Below are 14,995 nucleotides of genomic sequence, written 5' to 3' on the forward strand. Positions count from 1 at the left end.
GGAAGAAAACAGCACTCTCTAACTTGACACTTTCTAGAGGTCTTGGGCAAATGGCTGTATAATCCCCAAGTCACATGGCCAGTGACCAATGGTCATGTAACTGGGGATGAAGGGAGATGTCACCCAGCTGTTCTGGAAGGTGCTGAGTTGAGGCTAGGCTTCATTACTCCATTGGATGTCTATCCGTTCCTAATCACTGACCTTTCTCATTCTCAGAAAAAGACAATAACAGAATAAATGTTGGCATGAATGCCTATGAGAGGATCACCATAAGTTGGAATTGACTTGAAGGCATGTATCAACAACAAACAACAAAATCGTTAGATAGGTGAAACTGCACAGTGAATACATGCATCAATAAATACATAGAGAACTGACTTTGAATACTAAAAAGATTTAGTGACTCACAAAAGTACAATATTCAATAATAGTTTATTTTCCATAGCATTTAGCCCAGGCATGGGCAAACTTTGGCCCTCCAGGTGTTTTGGAGTTAAGCATCTGAGGGGAAAAGTAAAGAGCCTGAGGCTGTTAGGAATTGTTGACGTCCAAAACACCTGGAGGACCCAAGTTTGCCTATGCCTGCTTTAGCCACAGCTTCCACTTAGCACATTAGACAATTAAATAATAAATTGTCACTGTGGCAGGCTTCCTCACAACCTCTGAGGATGCCTGCCACAGATTCAGGTGAAACGTCAAGAGAGAATGCTTCTAGAACATGGTCATAGAGCCCAAAAAACCTACAACAACCCAAATAATAAATAATTGATGTCATACAACATAGTCAATCAAGATTAAAAATAGACATAGTGGTAGTGAATATATATATACACACCACTACATATTTTATAGTGAAAATATTTAAACCTTCAATAATTATTTCCACAAAAATATTTTTAAATGAATTGGTACAACTTGGACATTGTGAAGTAAGTTTTACTCCCCCATAGCTTCTGGTTCTATTAATTCTTTTTCTGCTCTCATGGAGTCAAAGAAGATGTGATAATTTTAATGATGCAGTGAAAATGTATTCAGTGCATCATTAAACCATTCTTCCGTATCCAATCCTAAATTATTCCTCTTTTTTTGAAATTGCAGTGGCTGATGGTACAATTATGACATTGATAATCTCCTGGTGTTTAATTTGATCAGCTCAGTAACCCCACAGAAACATCATTAAAAGTGGTGCACAGAGAATAGATTTCTAAAGAATTAGAGATGTATTTATTTATAATAAGATGAAGAAAGAAAGCTAGTACGGTATGGTGGTTTAATCACGGAACTATAATTCTGGTGACTAGGATTTGAATCCCCAAATTGGCCATGGAAACACAATAGATGATCTTGGGAAGGTCACACTTTCTCATCCTCAGAGAAAGACAAAGGCAACCCAACTCTGAACAAATCTTGCCACTAAAAACTTGTGATATATTCATTTGTTCCTTAAAGGAATAGAACAAGATGGAGAAATAATGCAATGATACTGTGAAAAATTGGGCAATGCCAATTCTCTGATACAGATTTTGAATGGAAGAAAATATTGCCATGCAGCTCTTGCTTACCCATCATTTTGCCTGTCAGATTAACTGTCTGACTGCAAATCTGTATCTAGGTCTTGAGAAGCTACCACAAATGGGACAATTGCCCCCAAAGGCCATTTGTCTAGCCATCTTAGAGTACAAGCAATACTGGAACCATATACAAAGTTTGTCTTGAAATATAGATGTCATATAAAATGTGGTGTACAGGGCTGCATGATCTATGGTTATGTTGGTGCAATTGCATTAAGGCCCAGCAATGAGGTCAAAAGAGACACCATGCTTCCTCTTTCCCAATGAATCTCTCAGTGTTTCAATTTTTGCCAATGATTTAGTGTTATTTGAGTAGCTGAGCAAAAACATACGAGGCCAGGCTGTTAGTGTCGCCAAGGATGTAAAACTGAAAAGAGTTTCACATGTTTTGTGCCTCTGTTTTTTATTTACAACTAATGCATAAGGTTGTGGGTGAACTACAACTCACATTATGCCGGGTTAACCATCTGAAACTCCATAAAAGTTTGTCATGTTGGGCAAGTTTGCACTAGATGCATCGTTGGTGGGGTTCAGTGTGATCTCTGGCTCCAGGATAAACTACAGCTCCCACCATGGTGGACCAGTCCCCTCAAATCCCTCCAGTAGATTCAATTGGTCATATGGGTTCTGTGAGTCAAGTTTTGTCCAGATTCCTCATTGTTGGTGGTCACAGTGTCTCTGGATGTAAATGAACTACAACTTCCAGAAATGAAGGTCAGTTCCTCCCAAAGACCTCCAGTATTTTCAATTGGTCATGGTGGTTCTGTGTGCCAAGTTAGATCCAGAACCATCATCAGTGGGTTCGGAGTGCTCTCTGATTGCAGGTGAACTATAAATCCCAGTACCTACAACTAACAAATGTCAAGGCCAATTCTCCCCAAACCCCACCTGTATTCAAATTTTAGCATATTGGGTATGCGTGCCAAATTTGGTGCAGATCCATTGTTGTTTGCGTTCACAGTACTCTATGGACATAGGTGAACTATCATTCCTATAAATCAAGGTGAATTTCCCCCAAAGCCCTCCTGTGTTTTTTGTTGGTCATGGGGGTTCTGTGTGCCCAGTTGGGTCCAGGGCCATCACTGATGGGGTCCAGAGTGCTCTTTGATTGCAGGTGAACTATAAATCCTAGTACCTACAATGGCTATAAATCAAGCCCCCCCCCCCCCAAACCTCTCCAGCATTTTTCTTTGGTCATGGGGGTTCTGTATGCCAAATGTGGTCCAGGTTCATTGTCAGTGGGGGGTCACAGTGCTCTGATGTGATGCAGGGTGAACTACAACTTCCATCATGTGGAGTCAATCCCCCAAACTCCCCCAGTATGTTTAGTTGCTGATTAGTTTTGCTCTGTTTGTTGTGCAGACAGAGTTCAAAAGCGTAGGAAAGGGTTAAGGGGGAGGCAGTGGGTGGGAGCATGCAAATTCCACACCAATGGAGAGAGTAAGAAACACTGGGATGTCTATGGTGGAGGAAACACATACCAACTAGGATGAAATTGTTCCTGAATTAAAGCATTCTTTGAGTGGTGGCCAGTATGGTGTTTGGGGAGGACATTGGCAGGGGTTGGGCTACATGGTCATGATGCTCACTATAACCTGAAATGGAGGGAGGGCTTTTGGTAGCTTCTCAGCACTATGGGTTAAAGCTGTTTGTGGAAGTGGTCACTCCAGCCACACACATACATACATATTTTCACTTTTATGATGTGTATAGATTTATTCATACATCCATTTCATTTCTATGGCATCACTCCTAGAAGACTTCAATGTGCAGAAGGAGACCCCTATTTCTGATACTTCTCCTGGGTCTCAATCATTTTAATCTGGCCTTTTTTGCACCCACAATTAGATTTGTAAACTTATGGTGTTGCAAAATAGATAGAATGCTGTAGTCAGAATGCAAACTGAGCATTGCATCTTGAGTTAGAACTAAGAAGACCTTCACCCTTCACAGTTCTAACCCAGTGGTGTGTCAATTTGTGACAAATTCTGTCTCAATAGAGGGTTCTCTGAAAGCTTGTTGTCAGCATGTTGGCAATCAATAATTGTGCATCTGCCCAGACAAGTTAGGTCTCCCTTTCCACCAAGAATCATTCTGCAACAATGCTGTGACTGACTAAAGAACAAATACATAAATTATCACCAACATTCTGCAACCAAGGAAAATACTTATTTTGCTTATCAAGGCTTCTATATATAAAATCAATTCTAAAAAGAGAAATATGAAGTTATAAATAACTTCATCAATGAGCCTGGAACTCCAGGTTTCAGCGGTGACCAAGGGAGCTTTTGCACAACTAAAGCTTGTGCACCAATTGTGCCCGTACCTTGGGAAGTCAGACTTGGCCACGGTAGTTCACACTCTGGTTACATCTCTTAAAGGCTACTGCAACACACTTTACGTGGGTTTGCCTTTGATGACTGTTTGGAAGCTACAATTGGTCCAATAGGGAGCAGTCATCAGAGCAGGGTACAGGGAGCATACAACCTCCATTTTACGCCAGCTCCACTGGCAGCCAGTCTGCTACCAAGCACGATTCAAATTTCTGGTTTTAGCCTATAAAGCCCTAAACGGTTCAGGTCCAGCTTACCTGACTAAACATATCTCCCTCTACGAACCATCACAGAGGTTAAGATCATCTGGGGAGGCCCTGCTTTCAGTCCCACCTCCATTGCAAGTGCAGTTGGCAGGGATGAGAGACAGGGCCTTCTCAGTGGTGGCTCCTTGGCTCTGGAACTCCCTCCCTAGTGAGATTAGATCAGCACCCTCCTTCCTGGTCTTCAGAAAGAGAACAAAGATGTGGTTGTGGGATAAGCCTTTGGCTAATAAGTGATGCAATACAAAGAATGATTAAGGAACATGTGCAATGACAATTTGGAATAGCTATGGTATATGTTTTCTGGATCATGGGATTTTAATGTTTATACTAGGATGATTTTATGCTTGTCTGAATGTTTAAATTTTATGTGTGTCTTATGTTTAATGGTTTTTAAGTGATTTTAAGTTCATAGTTGTATGTAGTAGTTATTATGATTTCTTTGTACTGTATGTTGGCATTGAATTCTTGCCATTAGTATGTTGTAAACCACCTTAAGTTCCCCCAGGGGTGAGAAAGGTGGTTTATAAATACAGTAAGTAAGTAAATAAATAATATATTTTGAATTTTTTTCACACCTCCTTCCAAGGCCCAGGGCAGGTTACAACTTAATTAAAAAACAATAGATAAAAACATAAAATAATTGTAAACACATAGACATAACATTAAAACACATGTTAAAATAATTCAAATACAATTCATACCACCAATTTAGCTTTTTTTATAAATTGGATTTTTCTCAGAGAAGAAATTCAGCTTTATGGGACTATCAAAGATTCAGATTGGTTTGGGTTTAGAAAATGCCTGTATTAAATGGACACAAATACAGGGTTGGGGCGGGGAGAGGGAGAGTTTTGAAAAGGTTAGACACATTTGCCAAACATAATCCCCGAGGCAAGTGTTACCTTGCTGTGAATCTGTGATTCAACCTACTGTTTCATATATGGAACTGATTACAGTTTATTTATGACTGTTGCACATTAAGGTCAGAGCAGAAATGGGGAGATGGCATCTGCTTCCCAGAGCCAAGACTAATGATCAGGCCATTGAAGCATACTGCTTATAAACTGCAATGTTTTATTTTCCATAACAAAATCAAGTGAACAACAATTCCAAGGCTTTGGAGAGGGTGGACAACAAAGACATTTAGTTCAAATTTTCCAGACTAAACTGATCTGAAATCCAGCAGTTAATCTATTCTCAACATCTAGAGGAGGTGTGCATTACTCCTAACAGTTGATAAAGTGTTCATAATGGTGTAGCACAAGAAGACAATGGATTCCCACCAATACAAAAAAACACAAATCCACTAAAAGTTGTGGTACATAAATGACAAAGGTCAATATTGCCTAACAGTTTGTATATTACAATATTCAACAAACGACAAATTTATATGGTATAGGCATAACACAGTGTATAATGAACAACAGCCAGTTGTTTATAAAGATTACACATACATAACATAAAGAGTCTTTTGGTGTAAAGACAACTTGTCTTCAGGGCAACTTGTCATACTCTAAAGCAAGGGATCTTATGCCCTGAAGACAAGTTGTTTATACCATATAAATTTGTCATTTGTTGAATATTGTAATATACAAATTGTTAGGCAATATTGACCTTTGTCATTTATGTACCACAACTTTTAGTGGATTTGTGTTTTTTTCATAATGGTGTAGCCTCAGGGACTATGCAGGCCTTTGTTTCCTACAATTATGTGACAGGCACCTGTTTATAGACGATCTAGGGCAGTGTTTCCCAACCTTCCTAATGCCGCAACCCTTTATGAATTGTAATGTAAATATCTGATATATAGGGTGTGTTTTCATTCACTGGATCAAATTTGGCACAAATACCCAATATTCCTAAATACTGGTGGAATTGGGGGAGATTAATTTTGTCATTTGAAAGATGTAGTTGCTGGGATTTCTAGTTCACCTAAAATCAAAGAGCATTCTGAACTCCACCAATGATAGAATTGAACCAAACTTGGCACACAGAACTCCCATGACCAACAGAAAATACTGGAAGGGTTTGGTGAGCATTGATCTTGAGTTGTAGTTCACCTACATCAAGAGAGCACCATGGACTCAAACAATGATAGATCTGGACCAAACTTGGCACAAATACTAAATATGCCAAAATGTGAACACTGATGGAGTTTGGGGAAAATAGACCTTGATATTTGGGAGTTGTAGTTACTAGGATTTATAGTTCACAAACAATCAAAGAGCATTCTGAACCCTGCCAACGATAGAATTGGACCCACACAGAACCCCCATGCCCTGAAGGGACTTGCTGGTGCGAACCTCCCTCCAGTCTCACATGCTCTCCCTTGCCAGCACATGCACACCACGCTGCCATGCACCAAGAACACCTGCTCTCCCCTCCCCACTTCAAGTCTCAAATTGGCTGAGAGGCCAGCTGAGAGGCTGGTCAGTCACAGCAGAAGGAGGGCTTTTGCTTTGAGGATTCACAGTCTGTTTCCAAAAATGAAGAGAAGGAGAGATGGAGAGATCTTCATCTTTCTCTGCCAAAGTGGCTCTTAAGACCATCAGATGTTTTCTAATGGCCTTTGGTGACCCCTCAGAAACCTCCTTGCAACACCCCCAGGTGTCCCAGCCTCAGGGTTGAGAAACACTCATCTAGGGGCTGAGATTGGAGTTCTTGGCTCTACACTAAATAAGAAAGACAGCTTCAAGGCTCCTTGACTCATCAGCCTGAGGTTCTTTCCTTTGATCCATGTTTTCTTTCCTGGCCTAACCTCAAATCATTGTCTTTGGCTGGGATTCATAATGGAAGTAGGATGAGTCTGTTATTTTCATCTCAAACTTGGCTGACACCTTAGAGGAGAAAGGAAAAACATTTAGCAATTCTGGGAAACAGGCTGCTGGACTGACCATTTGGGCAGATTCCTCAGGTAACTGCTCTGCAATTTCTTTCTATTTAGCTCTCCAACCATTTCATTTCCTTATAGGAGAAAGTTTTATGGTACACACAGCTTGCCCTGTATCCCACACATTGGAGTGCTGCCCTCAAGTGTAGAAGAGGATCCTTTTCTATTAAGAATCCTATGATTCAGCTGCCAGTCCAGTTGGCTTCTGTACATGAAATAGTGGTGGTGAAAAGCACCTTTCTCTTTGTCTTGGGCTTCAAAATAGACTTGGCCAGCCCAGGAAATCTGTTCCATCTTTTGCTACAGAGATAACTGTACCACTCTGGTTTCAGCATTCATCATATTGAAAATCCTCTTGCCCTTTAACAGCAAACCGATATTAATTGCACACTGAGATAGGATAATCCATAACATACAGTGTGAGAACTGATTCAATCTACTACTTTATTTATATTCTACCTTTCTACCAAGCTGAGAATCAAGATAGGTTACAAAAAAGCAGAGAATACAATAAAACAGATATAATTAAAAATACAAAAATAATAAATAACATAATTAAATCCAATAAAAATCTTCGAAACAGATTAAAAATGGTACAGCACCATAAAAGCATTTTTTAAATCAATCTCCAAAGTTTGCTGGAAAAGAAAGGAATTCACCTAATTTACATGTTTGTGTTGTGCACTATTTGGTATTTCCTCACACACGGATCATCATACTCCAATGCTCAAATCACTACACCATGCTGGCTTCCACAATAAACGTGCATGTGTGAACTTGTTCCATACATAACCTTCATAAAAGGCATGCAGGGCAGCTCTAGAAATAGGTCAAGTGAATCCTCTCAATCAATCTCAAATTTGTGGTGAGTCAGTGTTGGACAAAATGATTCCCCAAAGGCTTGAGTCCTTAGTAATTTTGGCTTGATGTAGTGTAGTGGTTCTCAACCTTCCTAATGCCACGACCCCTTAATACAGTTCCTCATGTTGTGGTGACTCCCAACCATAAATTATTTTCATTACTACTTCATAACTGTAATTTTGCCACTGTTCTGAATCGTCATGTAAATATTTGATATGCAGGGTGTATTTTCATTCAGTTGACCAAATTTGGCAGAAATACCCGATACGCCCAAATGTGAATACTGTTTGGGTTGGAGGGAGGTTGATTTTGTCATTTGGGAGTTGTAGTTGCTGGGATTTCTAGTTCACCTACAATCAAAGAGCATTCTGAACTCCACCAATGGTGGAATTGAACCAAACTTGGCACACAGAACTCCCATGACTAATAGAAAATACTGGAAGGGTTTGGTGGGCAATGACCTTTAGCTTTGGAGTTGTAGTTCACTTACATCCAGAGAGCACTGTGTACTCAGACAATGATAGATATGGACCAAACTTTGCACAAATATCAATATGCCCAAATGTGAACACTGGTGGAGTTTGGAGAAAATAGACCTTGACATTTTGGAGTTGTAGTTGCTGGGATTTATAGTTCACCTACAATCAAAGAGCCCTTGAACCTTACCAATGATAGAATTGGACCAAACTTCCCACACAGAACCCCCATGACCAACAGAAAATACTGTGTTTTTCGATGGTTTTAGGCAACCCCTCTGACACCCCCCTCTCGACCCCCACAGGGGTCCCGACCCCCAGGTTGAGAAACGCTGATGTAGTGGGTTGAATGTTGGGCTATGACTGGAGAACAGAGTTCAAATCCTTTGTCAGCCATGAAAACTCACTGGGTGATCTTGGGCACGTCATGTATTCTTAACTTCAGAAAACACCTTAAGGTCATCTTAAGTGTGAAATGTCTTGAAGGGACATAACAACAGACAACAACTTAAAAAGAGCCCAATGGCTTATAGGCAGCCAGTTCAGAGATACTAGAACAGAAGCAAAAAGCTTGCCTCCCATGGTTTCTGTCAATACTTGCTTTCCATGCTACCGGCCGCCTCAAAAATATCTTCAAGGAAAACCCCAGGGAGACTATATTCTAGTAGGAAATTAGCAGAACATGGGCTCCTAGGAACATGCCATTTGCTTTTCTGCATTTTCTTTCTTTTCTTTTTTTTGAAGTCATTATTGGGACAATTGTCCAAAGGAGTACTAGTGTGTGAAATTGTTGTGACTGAGAGAGAATCAACAGGTTTCTCTCAGTGGAAAACTGGAGGTGAAGACATGGTGAAGTGATGCCAATCCATACACATCCCAAAAGTAACAGCTACATAATCAGCAGGTACAAGGACCCCTGAACAGTTCCTCCACTGTTCTGGATGATGTTTTTGCCTGTTATAACCACCTGTCATTGTGTTCTTTTTTAAATTCAGGTCCACAATCTCCAAGAACTACGGCGGAGTGCTTCTTTGGCCACCAAGGTCTTTGTACAACGGGATTACAGTGATGGGACCATCTGCCAGTTCCAAACCAAATTTCCCCCAGAGCTGGACAGTCGGGTATGGCCAGTTGTTTCACAGGGTTGTTGTGGTTCAGAGTCTCACTGGCATATTATATAATAAGGCTTAATCAGCGTAACACAAATTGTTTGTGAAGGCTCAGAATGATCATAGAATCACAGAGTTGGAAGAGACCACATGGGAGCAATAAATCCAACACACTGGATCGATGAAGGCTACTCTATTTGTTTGGAGACCTTGGTTTCACAATACACTTGGCTATCTTTTAGCAGACCTGGGAATATCAAACTTGTCTCTTTTGTGGATTTCGTTTAACTTGTCAGCTGTGGTCATCACATATAAAATATATAGTAAATATACTTCTCTCTCACTAGGTAGGCTGATATAGTTGCCTAATGCCCATCTTAGCAGCCTGGTCCCTGGATTTGAGTATTGATTGGATGGTTTTAATGCTGATGGTTTATACTTCTATGTCTATTTAACTTTGTTTTTAACTGGACAAATGCTCCATTTGATTATGTTCTTTTTTAAATTGTGTTTTTGTTTGATGGATTGTTTGTTTATTGTCTTATGGACATTTAGTCCCATGTAAGCTGCCTTAGTCCCTTAGAGGAGATGATGGTGGGGTATAAAAATAAAGTTGCTGTTGTTGCTTTGTTACTATTATCATTTGAAACACAATAAGATGAGTCCACAGCAGACACTCTCCTGGCTGTTGTATTGGATCACACATCAGACACTTCCCAAATGTCTAGGACTGTGTGATGTATTGGTGAATAATGCATTCAGATCCCAGTAAGGTGGCCTTTTGCAGCTGGCAGATGGTAATCTTGTCAGCGCCGATTGTGTTTAAGTGCAGGCCAAGGTCTTTAGGCACTGCTCCCAGAGACCTTGGCCTGCACTTAAACACAATCGGCGCTGAAAAGATTACCAGCTGCAGCAATAATAATAATAATAATAATAATAATAATAATAATAATGTGACAAGTTAGAAAGGACAGTGGTTTGTAGCCACTATTGTTCTCCAGTTATCTTCGTTTCTTCCCTCAAGCATTGGGGGTCTGTTCTCCTTTCCCTTTGTTCTCCTTTGTTTTGGGTATTTAAAATGTATTAAATACTTCGTATATGTCAAAGGAATGGGGAACCATTAATAAGTATAGCTATGGAGTGAAGGCAAAGAAGAAATTGCCTTCCCAAATAGGAATTTTGCTCCTGAAAATATTTTTTCCTTCCCTCACCAAATTTTAAGAGTGAATAACTGAAAATTGTTCACATCTAGACTATTATATTTGCTTTATTTGCATTACCATGCACGTATTGTTCTGCCTTCAGGCAGCAGAAAGCTTTGGATTGGCCTTTAATTCACAAGGTATACATGGATGGCACTCTAGAGCAGCGTTTCTCAACCTGGGGGGGGGGGGGGGTTGTGAGGGGGTTTCAGAGGGATCACCAAAGACCATCACAAAACACATATTTCTGATGGTTTTATGAACCCCTTTGGCAGAGAAGGCTGAAGATCTCTCTACCTGTCCTTTTCTTCCTTTTTGGAAATAGAGGGTGAATCCTCCCACCAAAAGCCCTCCTCCTGCTGTGATTATCTGACCTCTCAGCTGGCCTCTCAGCCAAAGGAAGAGGTGTTTCTGAGACTCCAAGCGAGGAGGGGAGAACAGGTGTCTCGGCACATGGCAGTGTGGTGCATATGTGTGGGTGAGGGAGAGCAAGCGAGGCTGGAGGAAGGCTTGCGTCCCTTCAAGTTGGGGGAAAAGTGCCCTTTGATTGTAGGTTAACTATACATCCCAGCAACTACAACTCCCAAATGACAAAATCAATCCCCCCCAATCCCACCAGTATTCAAATTTGGGAGTATTGTGTATTTGTGCCAAATTTGGTCCAGTGAATGAAAATACATCCTGCATATCAGATATTTACATTACGATTCATAACAGTAGCAAAATTACAGTTATGAAGTAGCAACAAAAATAATTTTATGGTTGAGGGTCACCACAACATGAGGAACTGTATTAAGGGGGCACGGCATTAGGAAGGTTGAGAAGCACTGCTTAAAGCTCTCCTTTTCCATGTAAATGCCACTCCTCTGTCTTGATATATCTGACTGAAGGAGGAGACCAAAGGCCTGTTGCATCTCTCCCTTACAATGTTCTTTCTCTCTCTTTTTCTCCTGGCCAAAGATTGAACGGCACCTTTTTGAGGATACAGTAAAGACCCTCAACAACTTTTACGCAGAAGCTGAGAAAATTGGAGGCAGCTCTTATCTGGAGGGATGCCTGGCCTGCGCGACAGCCTATTTCATCTTTCTTTGCATGGAAACCCATTATGAGAAGGTTTGGCAGACACAATTGAGCAAGGAGAACAATTGATGTTGTGAATGCTGTTGTAATATATTAGATGGGCCAATACGCAGCATGTCAGGCAGATGAACCAACCTCAACATTGCTATGTATATAGGTCATGTATTCTGCAACCTTGAATATTTTCCTTTTCCCTCCCCCGCTCCCCTATTATGATTTACCCAATTTAGGAAACATCATCAATCTCAATTTTCTGAACTCTCTGATATGTTCTTATCACATTTTAGATAATTGTTCCTTTTACAATATTCTTAACATGACAGTCTTCAGCTTCATCATAGTGGAAGGTATATGTAGTTAACTATTCTACACATATTCATATTTTAGGATTCTGTCTCCAGGAAGTGAGGTCCTATTAGTTAGTGTTATAACTTAAAGTATTTATTTGAGATGCTGTATACTCACATGCTTGGTGTTTGCCTTTTGAAGAGATTTCCCCCCGTTTTTGAAGCTTTAATTTTCCTGCTAGTTGCAGAAGCTGCACACATTTCTTTTGTTACAGTGGCTGTAACAAAAGGAAGACATGTAGCTTCAGTGAATAACAGAGAAATCAAAGCAAAATTGATTAGCTGGCAACAGATTTATCCTGTGGCCAAACAAGTGGTAACCTGAGAAATGCATTCAGATCCAAAGTTTGATTTTGCTAGCTTGCCTTCCTTCTTCTAAAAGTGGATGTTGTTAGTACATTTGAGCTAGAGAGAAACAGGGAGATTGAGATTTGATCTGTTGAGAGTTAACAGATCCACATTTCATGGATTGCACTAGAGCTTGGGAAAGTTACTTTTTTGGACCATAACTCTAAAGTAGTATATGCTTTTTGGAATGAGTAAATTTTCCAAATGTTGGTTTGTACAGCCATTCTAGCTCACAGTATCCAAAGGAAGTAGAAGGTTTCCTTCCATTGATATCTACCTTTTTTCAGATCAGGAATACCTGCTCAATCAAAGCTGACAATTGGACAAGACATGTGTATATACTATAAGAAGCAAGAGCACTATTATCCCCTTAGTAGCTTTCTCAGGGCCCTACCAGACAGGCCCTTTATCCCAGGATCTGATCCCAGGTTTTCTGCTTTAAACTGGATTATATGAGTCCTCACTGCCAGATGATCTGTGATAAGCAGAAAACCTGGGGTCAGATCCTGGTATAAAGGGTCTATCTGGAAGGGCCTTCAGAAATAATTCCCAGTCTCTCCTCTGACAAGGTGGGGAAAGAACAGCTCTGCTTAAGAACAGCTAACAGTATCGCTGTGGTCATGATTGAAACCCACTGCTCTTTGCTTCCATAAATAGCCTTCATATACATTATATTTTTTGGATACAGATTTACTTTAATTACATACCTGATATGTGAGAAAGGCTAATGGTCCATTCTTTTGTATGTGCCTATTGAGAAGTGAACCCTATTGATCTGAATGGGACTTACTCATAGGCAAGTGTATATATCAGGGTGTGCAGCTGTTAAGGACAGCATTAAATACCAGATTTTCATGCAAAAATTGATTTTTGTTCCCAAATAACAAAGCTCCATAGAGGTGTATGGTCCCTTTTTGCTATCTTTATCCTCTTTGAGCCATTTTCATACCAGGAAAGAGCATTTTTTTTCCTAACAAGAAGTATACACAAATTGACCTTCTGGTTACTTCCTGTTTTCAAAAATTATTTCCTGGGCCAACAATGGCCTGGGTCGCAGGGCCAAAACATGGTGAAATTATTCCACTCATTATAGGCGGATTGGGGCATATTTAGTGGCAAAATATCAAAACAATTTAACACATTTTGTAGCCTTGAGGTGGCATAAAAACTTTATCCACTCATTGAAATGTATCTCTTCAGGATGCATGAAGTAAAGTCTGAAATATTTCCAAGGAAACCCAAGAGGATGCCATTGGAGGAGTTTTCTTCCATCTTGTATCTCTTATTCTCTAGGTTCTCTAACTGAATACGATCTTTGCCAATCATTTGCTAAATGGTAGTCTACTTACCTTCCCAGGTACTGAAGAAGATTTCCAAGTATATCCAAGAGCAGAATGAGAAAATTTATGCTCCACGGGGGTTACTGCTGACAGACCCAGTGGAACGAGGCATGCGAGTTGTATCCTTTTATGCTGACCCCAAGGGAAATGGAGATGGAAAGAGATTCGGAAAATGAGCTTGCACGCATGTGATAAAACTCCAGTGTGGTCCTTCCTAGAAATGCAGTTATGTCTTTCTGCTGCAGTAATAGATCCTGGTTGCATCTGAAAGCTTCACAAATAAGCTTTTGTGGATTTCATACTTTAACAGATGTATTAAGTGATATTGAGCCTTTCAACATATTTCCAGTGCTTATAGGGATGCTGTGGAGATAATTCTGAGGACAGTGGAAACATTTTTTCTCTTCTGGCTTGCAACTCTCAGCATCTCCCAGAAGCTATTGACCATATTTTCTTAAGCTGTATAACCTTGTCAACCTCTGGCTCTAAGTAGGGTGAAGTATATGTCTTTATCTGGCTGTTGTTGTACTGCATCTCCCAACAGCCCTATAAAGCATAACAAATAGCAAAGAATGGTGGTGGAGTCCAACATCTAGGCTCTCCTTGGTCTGAGGCAAGTACAACCCCAAAAGTTTACTGGAATGGGGGCCCTGGAGAGGATTCCTCCTATATGGATGTATGGAGAAGGATGGACCTGCTCTCAGAGTCTTTTGTTACTGGATATCCTTAGCCTCCTGCCTACAGATCGAGATCTCCATCTATGAGGACCGTTGCAGCAGTTCCAGTTCAGGAAGCTCCAGCAGCGCCAGCAGCAGTGCTGGGGGTGGAGGCGGGGGAGCCGGGGGTCGGTGACTGGCACAGAGTCCCGGCAGGGACTTGTACTGCCGGGACGATGGTGTCTCCGAGATCCGTCGACTGCGTTATCAGAGCACCCGCTTCTGATCAACCCCGGGGTGGGTGGGTGGGAGGCCAGCAAGGAGTATCTCAATACCCTTGGGTTTGCCATGACTCGTAAGGAAAATGCCGCTCTTAGGGAAAGCATGGCCTCTGCCTGGGTGGGGGTCACCGTCTTCCTCCAAGAATCCCACTCCTTGTGGCTTAAGCCTTGATAGCTTGTGGCACTGACACTTCCCATGGGCTCCTGGTGACATTGTGCCACTCCAGATGCCCAG

At 40.9% G+C, this 14,995-nt stretch overlaps 1 protein-coding gene across 2 annotated transcripts in view; it reads left to right on the top strand.

The window, feature by feature from the left end:
• GOLGA7B (golgin A7 family member B) overlaps window positions 1-14,780 on the top strand; it is a 49,448-nt gene extending 34,668 nt beyond the window's left edge. For both annotated transcript variants that reach the window (XM_060768208.2, XM_060768209.2), the window contains exons 2-5: window positions 9,393-9,518; window positions 11,669-11,821; window positions 13,841-13,942; window positions 14,568-14,780. In XM_060768208.2, coding sequence (XP_060624191.1) covers window positions 9,393-9,518; window positions 11,669-11,821; window positions 13,841-13,942; window positions 14,568-14,675 — 489 coding nt within the window. In that variant the 3' untranslated portion in view covers window positions 14,676-14,780. The remainder of the gene's footprint in view (window positions 1-9,392; window positions 9,519-11,668; window positions 11,822-13,840; window positions 13,943-14,567) is intronic.
• The last annotated feature ends 215 nt before the right edge of the window (window positions 14,781-14,995 follow it).

Source organism: Anolis sagrei, chromosome 3 (assembly GCF_037176765.1).
Source record: "Anolis sagrei isolate rAnoSag1 chromosome 3, rAnoSag1.mat, whole genome shotgun sequence".
Lineage (NCBI taxonomy): Eukaryota > Metazoa > Chordata > Lepidosauria > Squamata > Dactyloidae > Anolis > Anolis sagrei.